The following is a 23,291-nucleotide window of genomic DNA, read 5'->3' as shown; positions in this document are numbered from 1 at the left end:
GTAGAAGGCTGAGCTGGTCTCTCTCTGCAGATAGCAGTACAAATTGGAACAGTTTTATCTCTGCACAGTAAATTAGTGCTGTGGTGTCACTGCCTTTAAGAGCACCTGGGGATCTTGAAAAAGCAAGTGACCCTGGACTTGCTACTTTTGCCCTTTCTTGGTGGGATGATAGTGGGAGGAAAAAGTCGGCTTCCCCATCCTTCAAAGATTTGGTTATGTGATGCCTGGAGATGGCTGTTGTGGATGAAATGCTTTGAGGAGGGAAGGAACAAAAACCTCAGCTCTTGTTTGCCTTAAATCCACGCCCCAGGATTTCATTTCACACTTGCCCCTTGCTGGGCTGCCTGTGTGGTGCTGGGAGCATCACTGGGTGCTGGTCCCTGCTGCTGCCCTTCCCTGCTTTCCCTCAAGCTGCCCGGCAAGGAACGGAGCCCAGCAGCCGGATGGTCTCGGCTGAGCTCTCTCCTGCCAGATCCAAAATAGGAAATGTGCCTCCAGCTGCTCACAGCAAGTGACAGGGCAACACGACCTGTGCCTCTAATTAGCTGGGCCCTGGGAGCGGGGCCAGCCACAATGAAGAGTGCAAAAACCTCCTGAGCTGGGGTGTGGTTTTACACATAGCTTTTGGGGTGAGGAAGGAGTTTGCTTTTCCTCTTTTGTGTGCTTTGTTAGTAAATCCTCTGCTGGGCAGTGTCTCCTCCCTGGAGCATGGTGGCACAGAGGAGGAGTGTGATGTTTTAGACAGACATACAGTGGTGGGGTGAACTTGGCCACCGAGGCTGCTGCCACCGCTGCCTCTCCCTGTCATCCTAGTGGGTGTCATTGTCCCAGCAGAAAGGCAAGAGGGTTTTTTTTTTGGTGGAGGAGTTCCCTAGGTAATGTTTATCCACCTGCCAAGCCCTCAGGCAGCAAAGCCTGGGGGAGGCAGGTGGGGAACAGCTGAGAGCAGCAGTGGCTTGGGGCTAAGGTGGTGGAAGTGCCTGTGAGTGCTGCTGAGGTGTGGAGGGGACATCAGCTAATGGGAACACAGACTTCCTTAAGAGGTGAATCAGACTGTCTTCACCATCTTCCTCAGAACAAATACAGTCCAGGATAATTATTTCTGTCCTGGAAACAAGTTCAAGCTGCTTTTCACGCAGACTGGTCTAGAATAAATGGGCCAGAAAGCACAGGGAGGCTTTGAAGTCTTCTTTACAAATGAGTACATATCTGAGTTGAACTGCAGATGTTCACAAGCTTTCATGGGTGTCTTCAGGATTTTGGAAGTCCTGTCATGAGATTTTCCTGGCCTCAGGGAAATCTGACCCTTGCAGAGAGGAGGAACTGCTAAGTGGCAGTGCTTAGGGTAGGGATGGGGACATCTCTGAGCTTTCCCCAGGTTTGCCCATTGTCCTTACAGCACATGAGGATGCCTTGGCCACTCTTGCCACGGGTCCCAGATGTCACCAGCAGTGCAGAGCATGCCAGCCTATCACCCAGACAGACTTGTGTTGGCTAAGTTGGTTGTGGAGGAACTATCCCTTCTATCCATTACTTAATTAGCCATTTAAGCTAATTTAGCTTAATTACCCTTGTCAGGACTGCCTTGGATGAAAAACAGTGATTTTTTTGGGAGGTTTTCACTGCAGAGGGGGCTCAGCAGAGCTCCAGTGTGTTGCAAAGGTTCTAGAGGTCAGCAGTGCTACAATAGCTGTGGACTCACCCTGAGCCATGACAAGGTCTTGGTTTCTCTTCCCACTCCCATCCTTGTCCCCCTCCCTCTGGAAATGTTAGCCATCTTCTAGAGATGGTGCCAACTTCCACAAATTGTGGGGTTAGACCCAACAGCACATCTTTTGCTGGACGTATTGTGAAAGGCTTGAGAACAGCCTGGTCTGTAGGTTCTGTAACAAACAGTCAAAAACCACCTTCAGTTTTGGCATGAGGCACTGCAGGGATCCCTGTGGATGCACACAGCTGGTTCAGGGCTGATTTCTTCTCTCACCCATTTATGCTCTAGTTTGTTAAGGCCCCCTGTGTTGGGGATTTTCCACCAGACACATGAGCTGTGGTCAGGCTTGCATTCTTGGCAGAGGAAACCAAGGTTTGCATTTGAACCACACCGAGCAAAATGGATTATTTAAAAATAATGTATGTAGATTTTTTAAAAATAGAAGTACATGCATTTTTCTGACTTGGAAATAAACTTACTTACGGTTAAGGACAATTTAATTATTTAGTCCCTTAAAGGGAAAAAAAACCAAAAGCTGAGTTTTACTTGTTCTAGATTTTCCTCTAATCGCTGTCAGATCAACTCCTTCAGTAATACTGGAATTATTTTTTAAATAGTAGTTTTAAGTCAAAACACTTTCATTGTACTTTCCTTTCTGGTTTAAACCATGTATCTGACAGTATAGGGTTGTTTTTGGTTTGTTTTTTGTTTTTTTGGGTTTTTTTTTTTTGCATTCTTATCACAGCATTCAGTTTCTATTAAGAAAGCAACATGTTATTTCATTGCATTTCCATCTAATTGTAATTCATTCTACCTTGATCATTACCAACCCCTGTGCTTCATTTACTCTCCAGACTAAAACTGCTTCTGTCTTTAAAAATGCATTGGTACCATCAGGCTATTTGGGGTTCAGATCTATCCAACTACAACTAATGTAGTTGTTCTTTTCCTTTGTCCCTTTCCATTGGCTTTGCTGCTCAGGGCCTGTGCCAGATGTGGCTCCTTGCTCTTCAGAGTTGTTTAACCTGTAGCTTGGACAGTTTTCCTTAGAAAACCTGCTCTGTGTTCAATGCATGCAAAACCTACAAGGAATCCTCCAGTGGGATTTGTGCTTTTTTTGTGGGTGGGATCCCAGGGCACATAGAAATGCCCAGCAGTGCTGTAGGCTGCAGAGGATGGGCCAGTATATTCCAGCCTGGCTTACCTGAACTGTGCCACCATTGTCTGTCTCAGTCCTGGAGATGTGCCATGGACTTCCTCCCAGCTTTTGCAGGTGTGTTGAACTTGAGTGTCCTTCCAGTGTTTCCTGGGTCGGCAAAGGAGAAGAAACCTGACTGTGGCATCTGTGTGCAGTGGATTTGGGTACAAGTGTGTGCACACCAGGACGTTCCTTTGGGGCTTTCCCCACCACCCCTTTGTGTTTCTGACAGAGGGGTATTCATGGCTTCTTCTTGCCTTGTTCTTGCAGATGAGGGCAGCATGTCCAGGCTTTCATCTCCCCATGAGAGCTCTCCATGCTTTGTGACCCTGTTGTTCCATCTGGAAGTCATTAGCAGCTACAGAGCAGCAATGTTTTCCTTGGGAAAGGGGGTGGAGAGGAATGGAGGGGCTTCCCACTTGTCATCTTCCAGCAAACCCTCTCTTTTTCCAGCCCCCCTCTCTCTCACCCCACTTTGAAGAAAGCACTGCCAGCTTTGCTGGGCCTATTCCACCAGGCAACTGGACAAAAATGTGCTGGAGACCCTGCTTTGCTGGCTGGCTCACACAGCCATCATCTTCCTGCCCCAACCACGCCCTGGAGGGACTTTCCACTGTGCCTGTGTCTTGCCCCCAGCTGCCAGGAAGAACATCATAGTCATTTCTTTGGCTGCTGGGAAGGGTGTTCTTCCACAATGGGTGGTGTGGGGTAGGAGGGAGTCTCCCTGCCATTGTCTAATAGTTCCTCCCTTCCCTGCAGCAGCAGTGGTGATAAGCCCAGTGAAGTTCAGCATCTCCAGGCCAGGAGTAACAGCAGGGTGGCACTGAAGCCTCCCTTCTTTTCTCAGAGGCTTGCAAAACTTTTGTATGTGCAGAGTCTCCCCACAGGAGCCTGTTGGGAGAATAAACATTCTCTTTTGTCTGTTCTCGGCCCCCTTTTAAAGCCCATCCCATGGGGAGGGCAGGCATAGCTTGGAGAGCTGCCTGGCCTTCCCAGGAAGCATGGTGTCATGCTGGGGGGGGATTTCTTATTTGATTTCTTTTTTGTCTTTTGGAAATACGGCCATGGTGACCTGGAGGCAGTGGCTGGCTGCCATTTAGCCTAATGAGTTAAGGATGCTGGGAGAGGATTGCAATGAGGGGAGAAGTAGGGTGCTGTCCAGGAATGGCCCATGCCTGGAGCTGCACAGCATCTCTGATGGCCATGGTGGGGCATGGGAGGAGAGCTAGCCAGGGCTGACCTGCTTGTTTTTGAGGGACGCTCTGGTGCTTGTTCCTTCTTTTATTTGTTCTTTCATCGTGTCCTTTTTTAAAGACTGTTTATTTCTTCCTGTTTTCTTTATTTCTCAGCAGGGACAGGACATGGGTTTTGCAACCCTGCAGGCATCAGCTATGCTACCTTGATGCCAAAGCAAGTACTGACACTGAATACTGCCTTTTTTGCTCCCTTCCCTGCTCCCAGAATTGATCATTTTGCTTCCTACCTGGCCTGCAGGTAAAGGGCCTTCCATGGAGGCATCATCTGCTTGGGCTGGAAGCTAAGCTGGCCTCTTGGCTGCTTTTCTTTTTCTTCTTTCCTAGCTAGCATCAAACCAAGAGCAGTGTTCAATAACTATCAGTTTCCTTTCTCTGGTGTTTGGGGGCTTTCCTAAAGCTTTACAAGATCCCTGCAGCCTAAAGCAGCATGTGCCCTGGTTGTACTGGTGAAAGAGGGATGATGGTGTTTGGCCCACTGCTGCTGCTTTTCCTTATCATGTCCAGATCATGTTGCTCTTGAGGGAGATCATATCATAGTTCCTGTGCTCCTGCTTTGAATTCAGATGAGGAGGTGGAGTTGAGAGTGGTTGGTCTCTCTCCTAAAGCTTTCTGCTTTGAAAGCTCCATCTCAAAAGGAGATGGAGAACTCCAAGGCAGTATTGACACCACTCCTCTGACTTCTCCAATTCCCAGATACGGGTCCTGAGGCTCACAGCTTGCTTTGGTGTGTAGCTGGTTATGGGTGGCATTTGTAGCAGTCTTTCTTGTTGCTGCCTTATCAGAGAACTGTGCCATAGGGTTAGAAATCATAGTGAGTGCTGCTTAAGGATGTGGAGGTGCCTTGGTACCATGAACACCTGTACACGATTTGCTCACTGTACCTGTGGCTGTTCTCCAGCTGTTCTCTTGTGTACTGCTGCTGAGTGAGGGGGCAGCATGGCTGTAGGCACTGCAGATTGCAGTTTATACCTCTCTCATTTTACTTTTTGTTTACAGCAAACAGGCTGCTTGTTGTAAAACCCCAGAGAAAGCTGCAATAAAAATGAGCTGGGAAGTGGTGTGTGAAAGGCAGATGGAGCTTTGCTCATGCCAAATTGTGCCAGTTTGGGTGGAGCCCTGCAGGAGCAAATAACCATTTTAGTCAAGAGTTCCTCACCCAGGAGAGGATTTAGGGGGTTAACCAGTCTCTGATGCTTACACAAAGGAGGGTGAGGCTTGTGAGGAGTCTCCTCTGACTTTGAGGAGGATAATTTGCCATTCAGGATGGGATGACAGGTGCCTTGCTCACAGAGACGAAGCCCAAAACCACAGTAGGCGTCATCGTCCCTGTGTGCCAGGAATGAAAGCTAAGATGTGTCAGGCTGCTTTCTGGGAAAAGGGCTTGGTCGTTCCAGTCTGCACCGTGATTGCTGTGAAATAGTCCCCTAGCTGCCTGGCACCCAGTCTGAAAGTGGAGAATCCCCCACCAGCCCCATTCCTTGAGGAGAAGGATGGGTGTGGGAAAACAAACACCGTTCAAAGCATGTGGTTGGGCACTTGGATTGCCTTCCTTTGCTTTCCCAGCCTTCAGCGTGGCATCTCTGTGGTGAAACACCGCCGGCATTCCTCATTGCACATGCTATTTTTGCAGTAAATATTTTGTGCTTGTTTTTAAATAAACTCCAGCGCAGAGTCCTGCTCTGCTGCCTCCCGGGAGAGGCTGTCATGTTCTGGCCCTCGATAACAAAAGGCAACTCCATAACAGCCGCTTGTTTGTGCCTGGGAATGAAGCTGGCCTTTATTCCAAAAACCTTCCAGGGTTTTTTTTTTGTGGTTTGCCGAGCTCAGGCCAGTCGTGGCTGCCCTCTCCCCCACCTGGCTGCACATTCCCGCTGCTCCCACCGCACTGCTCGCATCCGCTGGGCTCCGGTCAGGAAGCTGCACGTGGTGCACATCTTCTTCCCTCCCCTCCTTCCCTTCTTGCTGTTTCCTCACTTGATAGCAGTGCTGGCTCTGATGAGGAGCTGGTGAAGTGAGAGCAGGGAGAGAAGCAGGAAGCTGGGACCTCACTTGACAGTCCAAGGTCTGCACAGCCTTCCTGGGGTGGGAGTTCAGCAGGTCAGGATTGGTTTTGTTTTTTTGAAGCTGCCAGAAATCCCAGAAAGAAGCAAGTACAGAGGTCACTGGAAAACTTCTCTAAAACAGCAAATGTCTGTGTTTCCTCTTAGTCTCCTCCATCATTTGAGGGTCTCACTGGCCTGTCATTTCTTAGTTTTCAGAGCAGAACTGTCCTGGCCACCTCTGGGTCCTGTGTTTTCCTGATGATCTCAATATCAGAAAAATGTCTTTTATAGTGAAAGCAATTATTCACTAGAAAAACCTCCCCAGGGACACAATACAGTCCCTATTACTGGAGATTTTCAAGGTGTAATTGGGCACAGTTCTGCATAGTCGCTCCTAAGGTTCCTAGCCTCAAAAAAGGTTGGACCCAGTAATCATTTGAGGTCACTTCAACCTGGGCTGCCCTGTAACTCTGATCTCCTGGCAGTATTTGTTCGGAAAGTGCTTTCAGTGTTTATTTTGATAAAATTTAGAACAAAACCTTCTGTCTGTGGTGACCTCATTGTTGGGGTCCCCACATCATGCTGCTTGGTCTTCAAATGTGCTGCATCTGCTTGTTACCCATACACTGGAGTGGTTAGCATGAATAGTGACTTGTCAGATGTGGAAATTACTCACCCCTTTGCACAGCTGTGTCTTCTCTCTAGTGTCCTAATGGAAGAAGAAGTCAGAAACTGCTGCACTCAGGGATGAGGAAAGTTGTTTTTCTGACTTGTGATGAAGACTTTTCAATTGAACTGCCCAGCGCTTAAAATATAAATATCTGCCGTGGTTTGTGTTGAAAACCCAAGCCAGCAGCTTCACTGGTACAAGCTGGATGGTGAGGGCTGGTTCTTGGGCATTAGCAGCTTCTGGTGGCAGTGAGCAGACCGTGTTTGGGACACCACTACTGGTATGTTGTTCTTCAAGAGACAGCAGTTATGCAGTGTCTGACAGCCTCCACCAATTCTCTGGGGCTTGGCAGGTGTCCAGCAGACTGCCTTCATTGTGCAGGGTTTAGTAATGCCTTCCCACCACCCCCAAGCCCTTTGGGGGCCCTCTGTCCTGCACACAGCCCAGCCCACTGTTTGCCATGCTGTCTCCCTGCCCAGCTGCTCCACCTCACGCTATCTCCAACCATTGGGACAAAACCACTTCCTTCCCCTTCAGCCAGACCTACAGAGCTTCATCTGTCCTTTCCAAGGAACTCTCCTGGGAGGTTTCTTTTGCTTGTTTTTCCTTTCTTTGCACACCTTCACCTAAGGAGGTGTCTCATCCCCACCTGGGGAGCGTTTTTGCCTGTTGGGATTTCGTGGCTCCCGGGCTCTGCTGAAAACCCTTCAGAACACCTCGGGAGGTGCAGCTCGCGCCTCCGGCCCCCGTTGCCACAAGGATGTTGGTGTCTCTGGCCGCAGCTCCCGTCAGGTTTTGTGAAGAGGGGCTTCCTGCGGGGTCAGCATGCTCCATTGTGGCACTTCCCCTGCAGCTGGCTTCCTCCCTCCTGCAGTGCCTAAAAATAGATGGAGCGCGGTGCTGCTGAGAAACACCGGAGAGTCCCAGCGCCGGAGCCGCTGGGGCGGCGTTTCCGTCACCGCCACTCGCCAAGTCAGCCCTTGCACCGGCGCTTTTGGCGTGCTCGTGGGCTTTGTATCGAGGAGGGAAGAAGCAGGAGCCAAATCCAGCCTTTCCCAAGTTTGAAGAATCCATAAGGGAATGCTAAACAAGTGGAGACCGTTATTGTGTATCTGGTGTTTTAGGGAAGGGTTTACTTGACTTCACTCTGCTCTCATTGCATGGCCTTTGGACTTTGCATTTTAATTATCAGAAGATTGTTTAAAAGCTGCGGAGATAAGGAAAACCTTAAACATCACAAGCATTTACAAACAATTTTAATCTTGAGCTCTGTTTATATATTAGGGCTGTCCCTAAAGGAAAGCTGACAGTCTGATTAATAACTATAAAACATTTTCACTCGTAGCAGAAGAAAGCATTTCATTGAAGGGATGTGTCTCCCAACCACTAGTAATATTCACTGTATTGCTGTTACGTCTGGGATGCCCCATGTTCTTTTATCCTCATCATGGTTCTTTTTTTTCTTCGCTGTCCATTAGAGATAGTGAGTGCAGTCTTATCTGATCTGTAATTTTTGCATGTATCAAATTGCTTTTGAATGGGAAATAAGATTCACTTAGTAGTAGAACGACAATACTTGAGAATATTAGTTAACCAAAAATGCACTAAAACTAAGAGATACACCAGCAAAAATCTGTGTCCAGTTTAACTGAGCTGGTAGTGTTTGGCTGAGTAATCACTATGGCTTCACCAGTCTCGTGGTTGGTGAGACCATGACGATTACTCACGGCAGCAGATTTGAGCCTTGAGATAAGCTCTTGTTTCCTGTATGAATAAACTTTTATTCCTCTGTTTTCTGAACCACTCTTGATGCCTCATTTCAAGCTTTGAGCTAGTTATGGTGTAAGTTGCCTGTGCAAATTCAATAAGTTAAAGTAAAAAATGTTGTATACTCTGTGGAAGAACCTATAACAAAGAAAAACACCAGATTTTAAGTGAGATGCTTAAGCAGTACTTTCCCTTTGGTTTTGTGGTTCATCTGCCTTTTAAATGTTAGCCAGATAAATATTTGTATGATGTTTAATATAAATAAACCATGTGCCTTACTGTTTATTTTACAATATATGCTAACTAATAATTTCCATCTCTGCTTAAATATTTAAAGTGCCATGCCAGGGTAACTCCGTGCTACAGCTGTGAGGATGTTGTAGAGCCATTGTCATGCCTCCTACATCCTCTGCCTAGTGCTACTCTCAGCGTTTTCTCTCATTTTGGAGGTGATGGAATTATTCAAGCTCCAGTGTTGGCAGCTTCAAACACTTTGAGACCCAACTCATGTACGTTGTGTTCCGTTATGTCTGCTGCCATCACACCTCCTGAGCTTTAATTCTGCACGCCCGTAATTCTCCACCTCAGGAGCCAGAATGTCCAGCCAGGCACGAGGGTGGACAGAGCTGTGCAGTAACATGTCTGCCTCTCACTTCGCTTGCAGGAATCTACATCCTGATCGCAGTCGGAGCTGTCATGATGTTTGTGGGATTCCTGGGATGCTACGGCGCCATTCAGGAGTCTCAGTGTCTTCTGGGAACGGTAGGAGACGCAAAGCTCTGGAAGTCACTTGGCACCCTGATTTCCCTGCGGGGTGGCAATGGCTGTGCTTCCCTTGCTGGGTGTTTCCCAACAAGCGGGGTGGGAGGATGTGTGAGCACTAGGTGGGAGCTGGGTGGCTGAGGGTGTTTCTGCCCACCCTGTGGAGCCCTGGCTGAGCTGGCAGGTGTGCTGCAATGTCCTGCCTGTGGCTGGCTGCAGGGCAGAAGGGGTGAGATCAGCAGGATTCTTAGAGACTCTTTCTCTGTTACATGTGAACCCTCACCTTGCAGTTATCTCTCCATGGTCTGGATGTCTTACCAAGCACCCACTGAACACTCTTTCTTACCTGGTGTTCCCTACAGCATCCCTTCTCACTCTGTGTGAAGGCTGCCTGTAGCAATTCTAGTTCTTTTAAGGAATCATCTACTATTTTTATCTGTTTGGACAAGGAAACAGCAAAGATTTTCCATAATTTCTTAGTGAGAACATCTAGGTACATCCTGGAAAATCCATTACCGAAGTGCTACAGGCATCCTTGATGTGAGGCAGCAGCTCAGGATTCCTGGCACAGGATGAGCTTAATTGGATAAACTGTAGCCACACCAAAAGCCTTTACCTTGGGAGCAAGGGAGACCCATTTATTTAAAGCAAGTTCTCACATGTGGTTCAGTTTAAACTTGATGTATAAAAAATAAAACTGGAAAGGTAAATCATAATTTTTTTTTTTTTTTAATTTGAATGACTTTCCAGCACTTGGCTTCATTCAGCTGGAGGGTTCTTGGTGGTAGTGTAGCAGCTCATGGGTGTGGGGGACAGAGGGAAAGGAAGCTGCTTAGCCTCACTCTTGCAGATGACTTCACCTCTGATTGCTGCTGGTTCCCAATAATAAGGGGATGCTTTTCTCCAGTGTTGATAAAACGCTTCTGAATGTAGTGGATGGGAGCTCCAGTAGGAGTTTGCAGGCATTATGCTGGCTGCTGGGAATGCAGGGAGCCCACACACAAATCTGACAAGGGTTGTTGGAGCATAGTTTGGCAGCTTTAGATTTTTATTTTGTTTTGTCAATGCAAGTGATTACAGACCCTGAACCACCTCTCTCTCTCTCTCCTGAAGTTAGAGGATTAGAAGGGCAGATGGTGCAAGGTACCCGAGGTCTGACAGGGAAACCGGCTGCTCTGGCTGAAATTAGCAGCTCTAGCTGCTGTGCACTGCCTGTGTTTGCTCACACCTTGGCTTGCCAAGAAAAGTCTGGAGATGCCCCATGAGGATGCTTTCTGCTGGCCAAGGCTCCCACTGTGCTCCAAGAACATTTTCAGGCAGCATCCTTGGGGTGCTTGAGGGAAGCAGCTGTGCTCCCCTTTCCACCACCTAGCTGAGGGAGTGACTTTGGGCTTACTGCAAAAGGGAGAAGTACCAGAAAGCTCCACGCTATTAAAATCCTGTGCCAAAGGTGGCATGGAAGCTGAGCAGCAAGACCTAAGGAAGACAAGAGGGAGCCACTTGGTATGGAGCAGGCTCTGCTCCCTGGAAAGGGGCTGGGACTCAGCCAGCTGCCTGGCCAGGACCACCACTATGTTCCCATAGCATCAAGCTGCATCTCCTGGTGTTCAGCAGGCAGCTTACAGAAGAACTGAATCAGCAGGAGGTAGTACCTCCACATCTGGGATAAACAAACTATCCTTCACTGAAGGGTAACCACTGCAGGAGTGAGCCCTAGTGCTTAACCAGACTCAGAGTGGCATTGCACCCACAGTTTATGGTGCTGTGAGTCCTTGTGGGGCATGTGGGACCTAGTCTTTCAAAGATGTTCCTACAAAATTAGGAATAGATAGATTTTCACATAGGAGTTGATCGTTCAGGACCAGTCAAGGATGTTGGAAGTCCTTTCCTGCTGTCAGGTTAATAGTCTTGTTTCCATTTTGCTGATAACCCTTTGCTTTTGCATGTGAGAACCAGGTCATGGCATCATTCTGGAAACTCCTGTTTTATCTATTGTTGGAGAAAGTGTCCTGAATGTTTTGAACAGAGACTGCTCAGGAGCCAGGGGCTGTTTTCCCACCCTATACTGTAATTTTGTGTTTTCTTGACTGTGTTGACCTTTTTTGCTTCTTGACTTTCATGGCAACTTCTCCCACTTTGGGGGCTTTTTCCCAGGAAGAAGTCACTGGGTGATGTTGGCTGCACATGGAGCATGCCTCTCTGTGTCTTCTCATGTGATGCTGATGTATGAATTTACAGCTTCCCATTCCCAGTCCAACTGACCAACCATCACAATGTGTTCCCGGGATCTGAACAAAAAGGGAGGATGGCAGAGAGGAATGCTGGAATTGCACAAACAGGGTGGGACTGTGGGAAAACGTCAGTGTTAGTATTTATGCAAAAAACTGCAGTAGCCTTGCAGGGCTGTGGATGCCAGAGAGCTGGCCATAAATCACACCCTGACATCCCCAGCTCCTCAGCAGCTGAAATGTGCTTTTAACCCTGCACTGGCAATTCCAGTCCAGAGCATTTATGGCAGAGCAGAAACCTTTTCTGGATGGTCCTGCAGGTGCATGAAGTGGAGCAATATATCTTGTGCTACACAGGGCATCTTCATTCCTGCCAGTCCCTTTGTGGGAAAGGTTTTGCTAATCCCTGCTCAACAGTCTGGACTTGGGGTGGTATGTGATGAGTTACAGGAAAATGTGTTTGGGTTCAGTGCATGTATGAGGGAGAAAATGATTTGAAGTCAGATGACACCTTGCTCTGCTTTGTCAGTGGAAGTGCTGCTCCACACCTCTCCCCACCGAATTGCTGCAGATATGTTAAGGATCCTTCTCTTGATTTGTCTTTGCAGTTCTTCACTTGCCTGGTGATCCTGTTTGCCTGCGAAGTTGCAGCTGGAATTTGGGGTTTTGTCAACAAAGACCAAGTAAGGCTCTAAAACCTGTGTTTATGGGACTGGGAGGCTGGGGCAGAACGGCAGCAGATCCCAGCATGAGCTGTTTTGCTCACAAACTGCTCCCAGACTGAGTAATGGGAGCTTGGATTAGCGGTGTGACCTGGGTAGGCCACCTCACTCCTCTTGGCTGGGCTGATGAACTTTAAATGTGAGCACTTGAGGTAGCAGCTGCCCTTAGGGTATGTAGTGCAGAGTCTGGAATAAAAATAGCCTGTCTCACTTGGGTCTCCTTGCTGCCACGCTGTCAGTCACAGAGGGAGTGGATTCGGGCATGAAGTTGTGAGGGAAAGCCATCTGCAGGTCCTCAGTGCCAGGGAACGAGGAGCGAGCCCTGCCGGGTAGTGCCAAAGGGTGGGAATGCTGTTCAGGCACAGCCTGCATTAACGGCATTGCTTGTGTTTCCTGCTCTTCTCCAGTGTCACAGAACCTGCTTCAGGTCATTTGTCTGCCAGCGCTGGGCTTGCTGTGATCCATATGCTGTGCACACAGGAGGGGTCCAAGTCCTCTATCTGTCCCTGCTAGGGACTGCTCAGATAAGGTTTCCTGGCTGGAGGAGCTGAACTGAAGGGTAGAACTGGAAATTACAGCTTTTCACCTTCTGTTTCTGCTCACCTTCCCTCCACTGTGGTCATGTGTGCTCACACACACACAGGTTTGGCCTCGAAACGCAGAACTGCCCGTGCATGGGAACCATGGCTGTGCTGCAGCAAGCAGCAGCCTGGGTGCTCATCACTGGGGCCTCAGGGGTTTGGAGGAGAGAAGGGGACTGCTTGTGCTTAAAGCCAAGGTTAGACTCTCTGGCAGAGTAGGAAATGTGTTTACTTTCCTAAGAGACGTTAGCCAGCTGTGTAAGTAGGTGCTGGCCTGCTCAGCTTTCTCATGCTTGTGAGCAATGGCTCGCAGGCTCACTGTGAATGGGAACTCCCTTGTAGTCATTCAGGGGAGAGCACGACTTCACTGGAATAAACTCTTCTGTGGCTAAACACTGTTATGCAGGCACAGTGGTGTTTCCTAGCAACTTTAGTGAGCTAATTAACCTCTGCAGAGGGGCTGTGCGTCCTGCAGATGTTAGTTTGTGAATCCTGAAGAGTCCCAAGATGTGCAACTGCAACCGACAGCAAAAAAAAAAGTGAAGGCTGAGTAAGGAGAGACCCCACGGCTGTTGTGTCCCATCCTGGGGAGAAAGAGCTTGGCCACTAGAGCATAAAGCTGAGAAATGTAGGATTTCCCAATACCGAAGTGATGACTTCAGCCCCTAAAATTAATTTTGCAGTTTAAAATGAAGGGTGGCAGTCTGTTTGCCTCAGCTAGTTTTGCAGCCTTGATGATGAATGGGCTATTTTGAAGTCCCTGCCCACAAGGCAGGGTTGCTTCTCCCTGCCTTGGTTGGGAGCAGCACAGGCTGGGAGGGAAGCACTGGATGATCCCAGGCACCGAGAGATGTTTCCAGAAGGGACACTTTTTCTCAAAGCTGAAGGCAGTCTCTCCCTCAGCTTGCCTTCTTGGAGATGCTGTAAATTCAGAATGGGGAGGCAATAAATAGGATTTTAATTTTTTTTTTTTTTGTGTACCAGAATGAAATGATTTGGTTGGAGAATATCATTCTCCAAAGCAAGTTTTTTTGAGTAGTGATGAAAGAGTTCTGGGATAATTGATTGAAATTGTGCATCATCTTGCTGCAGTTTCTTTTTTCGTATGCTAATCCAGCCTGTGCTGCCAAGAGCAGATGTTCCAAAAAGCATTTTCCCTTTCTTACTTTTATGTTTTTCTTTCGCTTCTCTTGCATGGCCTTCTTTCATCACTCTCTCTCAAATTACTGAAAGGTGCTAGAGGAGAATTCACAAGGCCAGTTCCCCTAAAAGTTCGGAGACTTTTGCACTGTGGAGCAGGCCCTCATGGGTGGTTGCAGTTCTAACCCAGGTGGCAGGGTTAGAATCTGGATAAGGTGTCTCACATAACCACTTACAGGACAGTGATGTCCATAGGGACTCAGCCATGGTTTTAAATCCATCTAAATGCACCTAAGCTTTCTGACTCAAATGAGTTGTCTCATCAGGCTTTAAGTATGCAATCTTCCAAATTCCTGCCATCCCCTCTGAGCCACTCAGTAAGCCAAGGTGCCCATATTTACAGACAGCCTTGCCTGTGCACCCCACCTCCTCGTGACTTTTCCAGCCTGTCCAGCCTCTGCAGCCTCAGTGGGAAATATGTTTTGCCTGCTTTGTCTATGTGTGGTTAGACCAGCAGTACATCTATGTGGGCTGAAGGCTGTCTCCACTTGTGGCTCATCCTCCAGGCCTTGGCTGTCTTTGTCTGCTAGATAGAGCCTGTGGAGCTGGTGGATAGTGTTGTCTGGAATCTGCTGGCTGGTGGATGGGGTTCTTAGAATTTGTGACAGCTGGAGGGGCTGGGAGCCCTATGAAGGACAGGCCTTTTTTCCTGTGCAAACAAATGGAGTCCAAATTCATGTAAAAACTGCTCATCTTACTCCAAGTGCCATTAGAGGGAACCTGTCCTTCAGGCACATGTGCTGGGTAGGTTTTCTCCTCCTCTGGCTGAAAAGGAGTTTTTCCTGTGTCTTTCCTAGATAGCCAAAGACGTGAAGCAGTTCTACGATCAAGCGCTTCAACAAGCGCTCATGGGAGACGCAGATGCAAGCAACGCCAAAGCTGTAGTGAAGACTTTCCATGAAACGGTAAGATGGTGGTGGTTGTGCTGGAGAATTAATAATGGAGGTCAGGAAAGTGGTTGGGAAAAGCAGTCCAAAGTGGATGATACTACATGCAGGTCTTAACCTAATCAAGTCTGTTGTTGTTACCTTTTAAGAAGCAGAGTTGTGGTCTCTTCAGTATTCTCTCCATCACACGGTGCTGGGAAGTCTGGACCAAGCTCTGTTGCCTTTCATTTACCTCAGCACCCCTGATTTAAGTAAAATTCAATGGAAGAAGAATGTAGCTCTGAGGAATTAATCCTGATATTGGTCCATTCAGCAGGAAACAAAATCCCTGGAGACAGTTGGGTTCACTCTCCTCCAGCAGATCTGTCTGGGACTATTGTAGGAGGCAGCTGCATTGTATGGAAAGAAAAAAGTTGGTTTGGTGACTTATTCCCCACCCTTGTTTCCCCCTCCAAGATGCCTCCTCAATCTTCGATGACTTCAAGAATGTGTAATGGTGGGGATAGCATTGCATAAGTGTTTGCTGTCTGCTAATGTTAGCTCTCCATTGTTGCTCTTTTCCTCTCTCCACATAGCTGGACTGTTGTGGTTCTGATATTATGACATCGACTTTCACTCCTCTGTGGAGGGATGACCTCTGTCGAAAGGACTCCATGAAAAGCTTTTTTGAGGTAGGCACAGCTGCTTCAGGAAACCTTGGCTGCCAAGGAGATTTTGGGATGTATTGGGAAACAGATAAAGGGTAGAGATTTCATTTATTTGGGGATGGTGTAGAAGGATGTTAAAGGTTCCCATTTGGTTATTCCTTTGCTGTTCCTGCTTGAGGGGACTGACAGGTGCAGAAGGGTGAAGTCTGGTTGGAAGTCCTGGGGCCAGGACCTGGGCCAGGGGGAAGCTGACCTACCTTTCTCGGTGCTGGGGGTGGGTGAGGGGAAAGCAGGCTGTCTGACTGGTGTGCTTCTCTGCCTCAGAACACAAACTGCCACAAAAAAATCGATGAGCTCTTCTCTGGGAAGCTCTACCTGATCGGTATCGCTGCTGTCGTGGTTGCTGTGATCATGGTAAGTGTGACAGCCTGGTGGAACTGGGAAAAGACACCTTGGGGCACCCCGATCCTCTTCCAGCTGGGCTGGATCTATCCCTCTCCTCTGGATGCCCCTGCAACTCCACAGCACCATCCCTAAGCACCACAGAGCTCTGGAACATGGCGAGACCAAGGGTTTCATCATCCCTCTGGGGAGTTGAGATGTTAGGGGAGACACCTGCCAAGCTCAGTAGAGAGGAGCACCTGCAAGCACAAGGGCAGAGCACCACTGAAACCTCCTCCAAAACCACTTGTTCTACAGGTTGCCATGTTTTGTTGCTGGGGTCTGCAGTGAGAAGGGATTTGCTTGCTTTGCTCCTTTGGGTTTGCTCCCTAGTGAGACTTGGGTGCTGTGGAGGTGTAACATGGCATCTGTGCAAAGCCTGGGCTGTAGTGCTGGAGGGATCTCAAGGCATCTGCTGAGTAGCTGGCAGCCAAAAAGCTTGTTAGGTACCACCACTGCTGCCAGTGAGAGACTGGGAGGACAGCACCTTATCTCAAATTGGCCAACTCCATATGAAAACAGCCACAAAGACATTGCAACCCTGCCCTTACCTCTGGCATGAGAGTGTTAATGTGGAGTGGGGGACCTTGGATTGGGGGAGCTCTTGCACTGTACTGGTTGTTGCCTCACTGGTGCCCCTGTCTCCCAACAGATCTTTGAGATGATCCTGAGCATGGTGCTGTGCTGTGGCATAAGGAACAGCTCCGTCTACTGAGCTGTGAGAGCCGGGCAGGGGAAGGGGGGATCAGGGCCGACGGCGCTAGAGGGGACCCCAAGTGCCACCGAGTGACCAGGAGACATTTCAACAACAGACAAAGAAAATTATGTATATAAATGCTTCCAATATTACCATACAGTACTTACCATTTTTATTTTGAAGTACTTTTTTTTTTTAATAAATAAAACTTGCCCGTATCTTTGTGGCTGAGTTAGTTACACATCAGTTTTGTGTGATGGGAAAGCTGCTGTGGCAGGAGATCAAGTCCTTCCTTCCCCTTCCCCCTCCCCCAGTAACTCAGAAGTAACACTGGTGGAAGATGTGCGGAGGAGAAGGGTGCAGCCTGGTCTCAGAAAACTTTGCCTTGGTTTTACCAACTTTTTTAATTGGATGCTGAAGCAGAATTCAGTATTTTTGTTAATTGATACTCATCTTTTCCAACCATCACCCCAGCTTCCTGGTGTTTCCAAGCTGTCCTTAGGGAAGCCTGGGTGACTGTCCAAAGCCTGGGAGAGAGGAGGGGAAAGGATACAGCCTCTATCGCCTGGCTGCAATGTATCCCAGGGGAAACACAGGCATTGTTCCTCTCCAGCCTGTTTCCATTGGTGGGTCAGTCCTTAACAGAAGTCATGCTGAAACTTTTTTACTCTCTAATGAGTAAAAATATTTTTTGGTTTTGTGATTTGTTTTTTTTTTTTTCCTTGGGGCTATAATTTTATAAATTGGCCCAGTTCCATTGATTCATTGCATTAAAAGGTCTCTGGCTGGGGTGAATTTTAGTCCCAGTTTTTCAAATATAACAAACTGAAAACTAAAATACTTTTTAAATGTTCTTCAGTGTTTCATTATAGATATATGTTTCAAGGAGAATCTAGTTCTATACCAAGTTTCCACTGTTAAGCTAATGCTCACATAGAAATGATAATGGAAAAAGAAAACAACATAAAAAAAAGTTCTTGACTTTAGAAATCCTGCTTTTATGTACTACAGGATGATGTTTGGGTGTTCCCAACCATATGTGTACATGCTTAATATTTCATCTTTGCATCACTCTCTTGTTCAGTGAAATTATTCATAATTATAGCATATTGTCACACACTGTAATATTGCTGAGAAATTGTCATCATCTGATTATGAAAAAAATGGTTATTTTTAAGACCTTCCAGTTATATTAACAGCAGATCAGCTTATAAAATCAAGGTAATTTAGCATGTTAGATCGCACCAGTTGAAACACATTCTTGTGATCTGGTAACTTTGGTTATCACTTTGATGTCTGTGGCTTCTTTTATATGCCACTCTGTCACCATGTAGATAGAGGGGGAGAGTGACCCAGGAGCTATGTAATAAAATCAGAGTTTCACTAAAAAGATGATCTATATGTATAGTTCTATAGATATATATTTTTAAGCAAAGCCTTTTCCTTAGCCGTAGGGGCACTTGAGCTGGAAATTATAGTATCTGAGCTCTTTTGCCACCTTGAAGCAGGTAAGGGGAGGAGTTTAAATTAGTGATCACTTTCCCCACTTCAGGAGTATTTCTGTTTCTTGAAGTATTTCTCCCCCTTTGTCACAACAGAGAACTTCAGATCTGACAGGGAGGGAGACCTGTAATCATCAGTCATTTTCAAACCAGTGCCTTGTCCACTGCACATGGCTGTCGTGGCTGTTGCCATTACAGGATAGAAGATTCCTGCACTGGGGCAAACTGATCCATTCAGAAGTTTTTCTTCCCTTCTACTCCCCCCTTTCCTCTTCTTGCCTTTTAGTATATAGGGCCTTTAAAAAGTATATAGGTAAATATATATAGATATATATATATATCAAGTTGTGCTAGGTAAAGAGGAGGAAGTGCTTCAACAGATCTTCATATTGAGAGGCTGGACAAGAAAAGATTCAGCCTTAAAAATAGCCTTAAAGCAACACTGCCCTGAATGTCCATGTTGTGCACATTGAGAATGAGATGAGGTTTTGCAGTAGGTAACCCCTTCCCCTGCTCCCCAGCGTAGCTCCTTCAGGTCATCTACTCTGTTATGTGGCCATATGTATATGCATCATCCAAGCATGTGTGTTTACATCTATGTGCATCAGGATTGTCAGCATACAGAATGGATGTGTAACTTGCCACCTTTTTTGTTGACTGTTGGTAAATGTGTATAAATATGCCATTAAGCATTTCAATTCTGTTTTCTTTTCCTTATACCGTATTTTTGATATTGTTCAGTATTCAGTTGATGCTGTGTACATAGCTGGAGCTCTGTTTGAAGACAGACTGGGTCTCGATGCAGGTCAGGTGTGTCCTCAGACATTGTACTTTAAGGGTGTGAGTTGTCCCAGGCAGGAATAATTGGGAGAAAGAGGTACTTGGAGAGGGAGTCTGAGAGCTGTGAGAGGAGGAAGAGTGGGAAGTTTGCTCAGACTTGTGTCCCACAGGGGGTAAAATTCACCCTCTGGCTCATTTCAGAGGTGACTTGCCACTGTAGAGAGTTCCAGAGGCAGCTTCCTGAGCCATCTCCTGCTTCTGTGGCTTCTGCAGGAAAAGGTGCTCAAGGAGGGGAACAGCTAGGGAAGGGTTGTGGGAGCAGGGACACAAGGATGCTTGCAGAGAAGACAATGTTTTCTTTAGTTACCAGCTGAGTCCCCACACTTGATGGAATGGTCCTCAGCTGGAGGAGTCAGCCCTGGAAGAACAGGGACAGAGGAACCATCATGCTTAAGAACATTGAAGTAGTTGAGAGAAACCCTCTCTGAAAAAAAAACTACCCACTTGGGTCTCCTGTGAAGCTGGACCTGAGTTAACACAAACTAGAAAGGGAGCTGTGAAGGGCTGAGGGGACTCGCCCCGTTGCAAGCCCTCAAGATCCAAAAGCCACGGGGCTCTTCTGCCAGTTGGTCAGTCCCAAAGCTGGCTGAGGTCAAGGGGGAAAACCCACAAGGCAGGACTTCTGCTCTGCCCCAGCACCTCTCCTGCATACCTGTGCCTTTGTGTGTGCAACGTGGCACTCTGTACTGCTCCTCTCCAGAGCCCCAGGGAAGAAAAGGGTGGAATTGCAGGCTGTAAATACAAACCCCTCCCTCTCCATGGAAGCATCCCTCCTGGAGCTAGTGGCAGCTGAGAAAATGGCTGTGAGCTGAGGTGGGGATGAGGAGTGTCAACTGTCCAGGTCTGAGTTCAAAGACCACATCGAAAGGTCAAACAGAGCCGCTGACAGCTTAACTGAATGCTTGGGATTTTTTCATACTGTGGAGCATGCCACAAAGCAGTGTGTTTAACTTCTTTCTGCCTTTTTTTTTTAAAGAAATGAAACAAAAATCAATTTAATAAACATTTCTCATAGTGTGCATAGTGTGATGAACTGCTGCAATTTTACAACCCGTTAACCTTAACACCAGGATGCTTTGTGAACCAGGCTTTGACAGCATGGGATTTTACAGCCTCTGGGAGGGGACCCTGCAGGCCAGCTGAGGATGCATCTGGACTGGTGCTGAGGGAAAGCAAAAAGGTTGCTTGCCTGAAGGGGTGGCTTGCTGCAGTTGTGCCCCTCCCCAAGGGAAGGAGGGGTACAGCTGTAGGGGAGCTAATGTGGATTGCATAAAAAGTCACTGTGCTGAAATTCAGCATGGGATGGAGGGGGGTGTGGTGGTAATCCTGCACACACTTGAGGGGTTCCTCCAAAAGTGACCAAAAATGGCCCAGAATGTCCTGTGCTGCCATCTGGATGGGGACTGGGCTGGTCTGCCTTCTGTGGATGGTCTGGTAATGCCACTGCTGCTGCTCCCACCTGCCCCTCCTCACCATCAGGGGAAAGCCTGGCTGAGAGCAAGTGGGAGGCCAGGCACTGTGATCCCTCAGCTGCCTGCCTTCCTCTGTGCTGTCCCGGACTTTGCACTGTGTGTGAAGCAGGAATGTCCTGTGGTGGCTGCCAGCCATCACCCGTGCTGTACAGAGAGGGAGGGGGTGCAGGGTGAGGGAGGGCAAGGAGGGAACTCAACACTGAGCTGCTGCAAAGAAAGGCAAGCCCTGCTCCCAGCAGCTGTGCCTGTGCTGCCAGATCATGCTCATCTGTTGTTCTTTCACTTGTTCACCTGAATGTTAATGGAGTCGGACATAATGACTTCTGGAAAGAAAAAAAAGTGATACTTAAAAACAATAAGCAAAAAAAAAAGAAAGTAATTCCCCCTTGTTAGTGGAGTTTTAATGATGTGTTGTCAGATCTTGTTTCTGTCCGTCATGAACTGATTTCTTCCACGTCTTCCAAGGGAACAGGCATGTCTCATTCTTGTATTCAAGCAAAATTTGGGCTGCAGGGAAGACCGTCCTCAGCTGACCCTCTAGGTGGTTTCCCATGAATGTGATGCTCTTTGCTTCATGCCTTAAAACCTTTGGATTGTGACACTGCATTGTTGCTCCAGATGGGGATAAAATTATTCCAGCCTCTGGAGCTAGGATTAAGCTGATGTGAGTCACTGTCAGACCCAGGCTGGTGTTCAAGGGGGAGAGACAATAGTGGAGACTAACTGGCAAAGCACGGCATGTATTTGGCATCCAGGGTGTGTGCCTTGGGACCTCAGCCTGGAATTATAGCTGGGATCTTAAACCTTCCCCAGCTAAATGGGGAAGGTCCACTTCGTTTTTACTTCAGTCCCCTTTATTTGCACTTCAGGTCTCACTACAAGCATCGATGTCCTTGAAACAGATGAGCTGAATGTGATACTGGGAGAGGACTGGGTAAAACAGGCCCCTTTAAGGTGTTGTGTGGAGATACAGGTTATCCGTGGAAAACAGCAGTCCTGCCATGTCAGAGCATGTGAGGCCACGGGGATAACCGAGGGAAAGGGTGGATGCCGTGCTTGCAGCTTGTTTGTGCTCATATTGCACAGACAACCCTGGCTTACACTTCTCTTTAACATTTCTCTCCAGAGGTCTGAAAGACTGGAAAGTCACTGGAGACCTTACTGTGGAATTCCACTGCCTAGGAATGTGGCTGTGGAATTTTTTTTTCTTGTGAAACAAGATTTTTCAGGAATTAAAAGTACAAGCATGAATTTTTCTAAACTAGACCATGCCAGGATTTTTTCCAGTGGAAATTCTTTTCCTCCTCCCTCCCAAACTGGTGTATTTTTTTTCTTTTTAAAACCTCCTAGAGTGTTTCTAAAGAGACGTTTGAGAGGTATTTTTTTGCTTTGGCAAGCTCTGTTTCGTAAGCTTCTGGGCTATTTGTTTTCTAAGTAGCAATGAGTCTAATTGTCTCGGACTAAGACAGCTGTGATTAACATATATAAATTGCTTATGCCTTGAGGTAATCAGAGGTTGTCGAAGCTGTAACTAAGAGTTGCAATATTCTCTCAAGAGGGAATAAATGCAGCCAGCTCTCCCATGGCAGAGCTGTTGATGGTGGAGGTTTCTGCAGAGGAAAGCACCCCCACTGCTGGATGGGGCCGCACCCTCCTGTGCCTGCCAGCTCCGCTTGCCGGGCTCAGGGATGAAGGATGTGTTGGTGGCTGTGCTCACACTCCTGCTCTGAACCACTGTTTCCTTTGCTGGGCATGACAGCACGGCCCTTCCAGTTAGGGGAAGAAAAAAAGGTGAGTCTTTCAATAATCTCAATTCACTGTGGGGGTTGTGGTAGGGCTGGGAACTGTGGCTGCACCAGTGGAATGACAACCCCGAGGGAGGAAACATCTGCCACCAGTGAGTGCCGAACCGGAGAGGGAAACAATGACCTACCTGACCAGCTCTTGAGTAAGCTGTCAACACAGGCTAGGAACCCCAAGTCCCATAAGTACCACGCTGTGCACCTTAACTAGATAAAGGCTGCATATTTTTCCTGACCACTCCTCAATTTCAGCCTGGGGAGCATCACATTGCCTTGCACAGGGCATTACCTAAGCAATGGGATGCAGAAGTGCTGTTCGGGGTGACTCCTTCAGCTGACCTCTGGCAGCCTGATGCTTTCACTTCAGTGCTCAGAGACCTGGAGCAAATAGAAAACACCTCCCAGGTGCTAAAACTGCTGCATAACTGAAACCCACCTTGTTTTCACACTTGCAGACACATTAGAGGGTATAAAAACTTTGCAACCACTGTGAACTGCCTGGTGTTTCTCACTGGATTTAGATGGCCCAGCTCAAGAGCTAATGGTTGGAAGTAACACTTCTAATTACAGTTTAATTACACCTTTTACTTTTTTTTTTACTTTTTTTTTTTTTTAAGTGTTTCTTGGCCCTGCTTTGCTAGGGCATTCCCTCATGCCAGAACACAGCTTTGCTGAGTACTGAGAGGTGTTGGTGTTGGGCCAGGCGAGATGGCATGCACACAACACCCTGCCTGCTGACTGCCAGCAAACTGCTGAGATTTCCTCCGGCAAGGATTCATGCTGTTAATGCAAGGCTCAGTGTTGGTTGATGTTGCTCCCACAGCTCTTGTTGGAACAAGAGATCTGGGGAGTTTTAGGGTTCTGTG

General features: G+C 47.6%; 1 protein-coding gene across 1 annotated transcript in view; it reads left to right on the top strand.

The window, feature by feature from the left end:
* Positions 1-20,172, top strand: part of CD81 (CD81 molecule) — a 32,829-nt gene extending 12,657 nt beyond the window's left edge. Inside the window, exons 3-8 of the mRNA XM_021526743.4 lie at positions 9,309-9,406; positions 12,243-12,317; positions 14,935-15,042; positions 15,600-15,695; positions 15,996-16,085; positions 16,765-20,172. Of these exons, the coding sequence (XP_021382418.1) occupies positions 9,309-9,406; positions 12,243-12,317; positions 14,935-15,042; positions 15,600-15,695; positions 15,996-16,085; positions 16,765-16,827 (530 nt within the window). The 3' untranslated portion in view covers positions 16,828-20,172. The remainder of the gene's footprint in view (positions 1-9,308; positions 9,407-12,242; positions 12,318-14,934; positions 15,043-15,599; positions 15,696-15,995; positions 16,086-16,764) is intronic.
* The last annotated feature ends 3,119 nt before the right edge of the window (positions 20,173-23,291 follow it).

This window comes from Lonchura striata, chromosome 5, assembly GCF_050655825.1.
Source record: "Lonchura striata isolate lonStrDom1 chromosome 5, ASM5065582v1, whole genome shotgun sequence".
NCBI classification, from domain to species: domain Eukaryota; kingdom Metazoa; phylum Chordata; class Aves; order Passeriformes; family Estrildidae; genus Lonchura; species Lonchura striata.
This window is presented reverse-complemented; position numbering and strand designations above follow the sequence as displayed.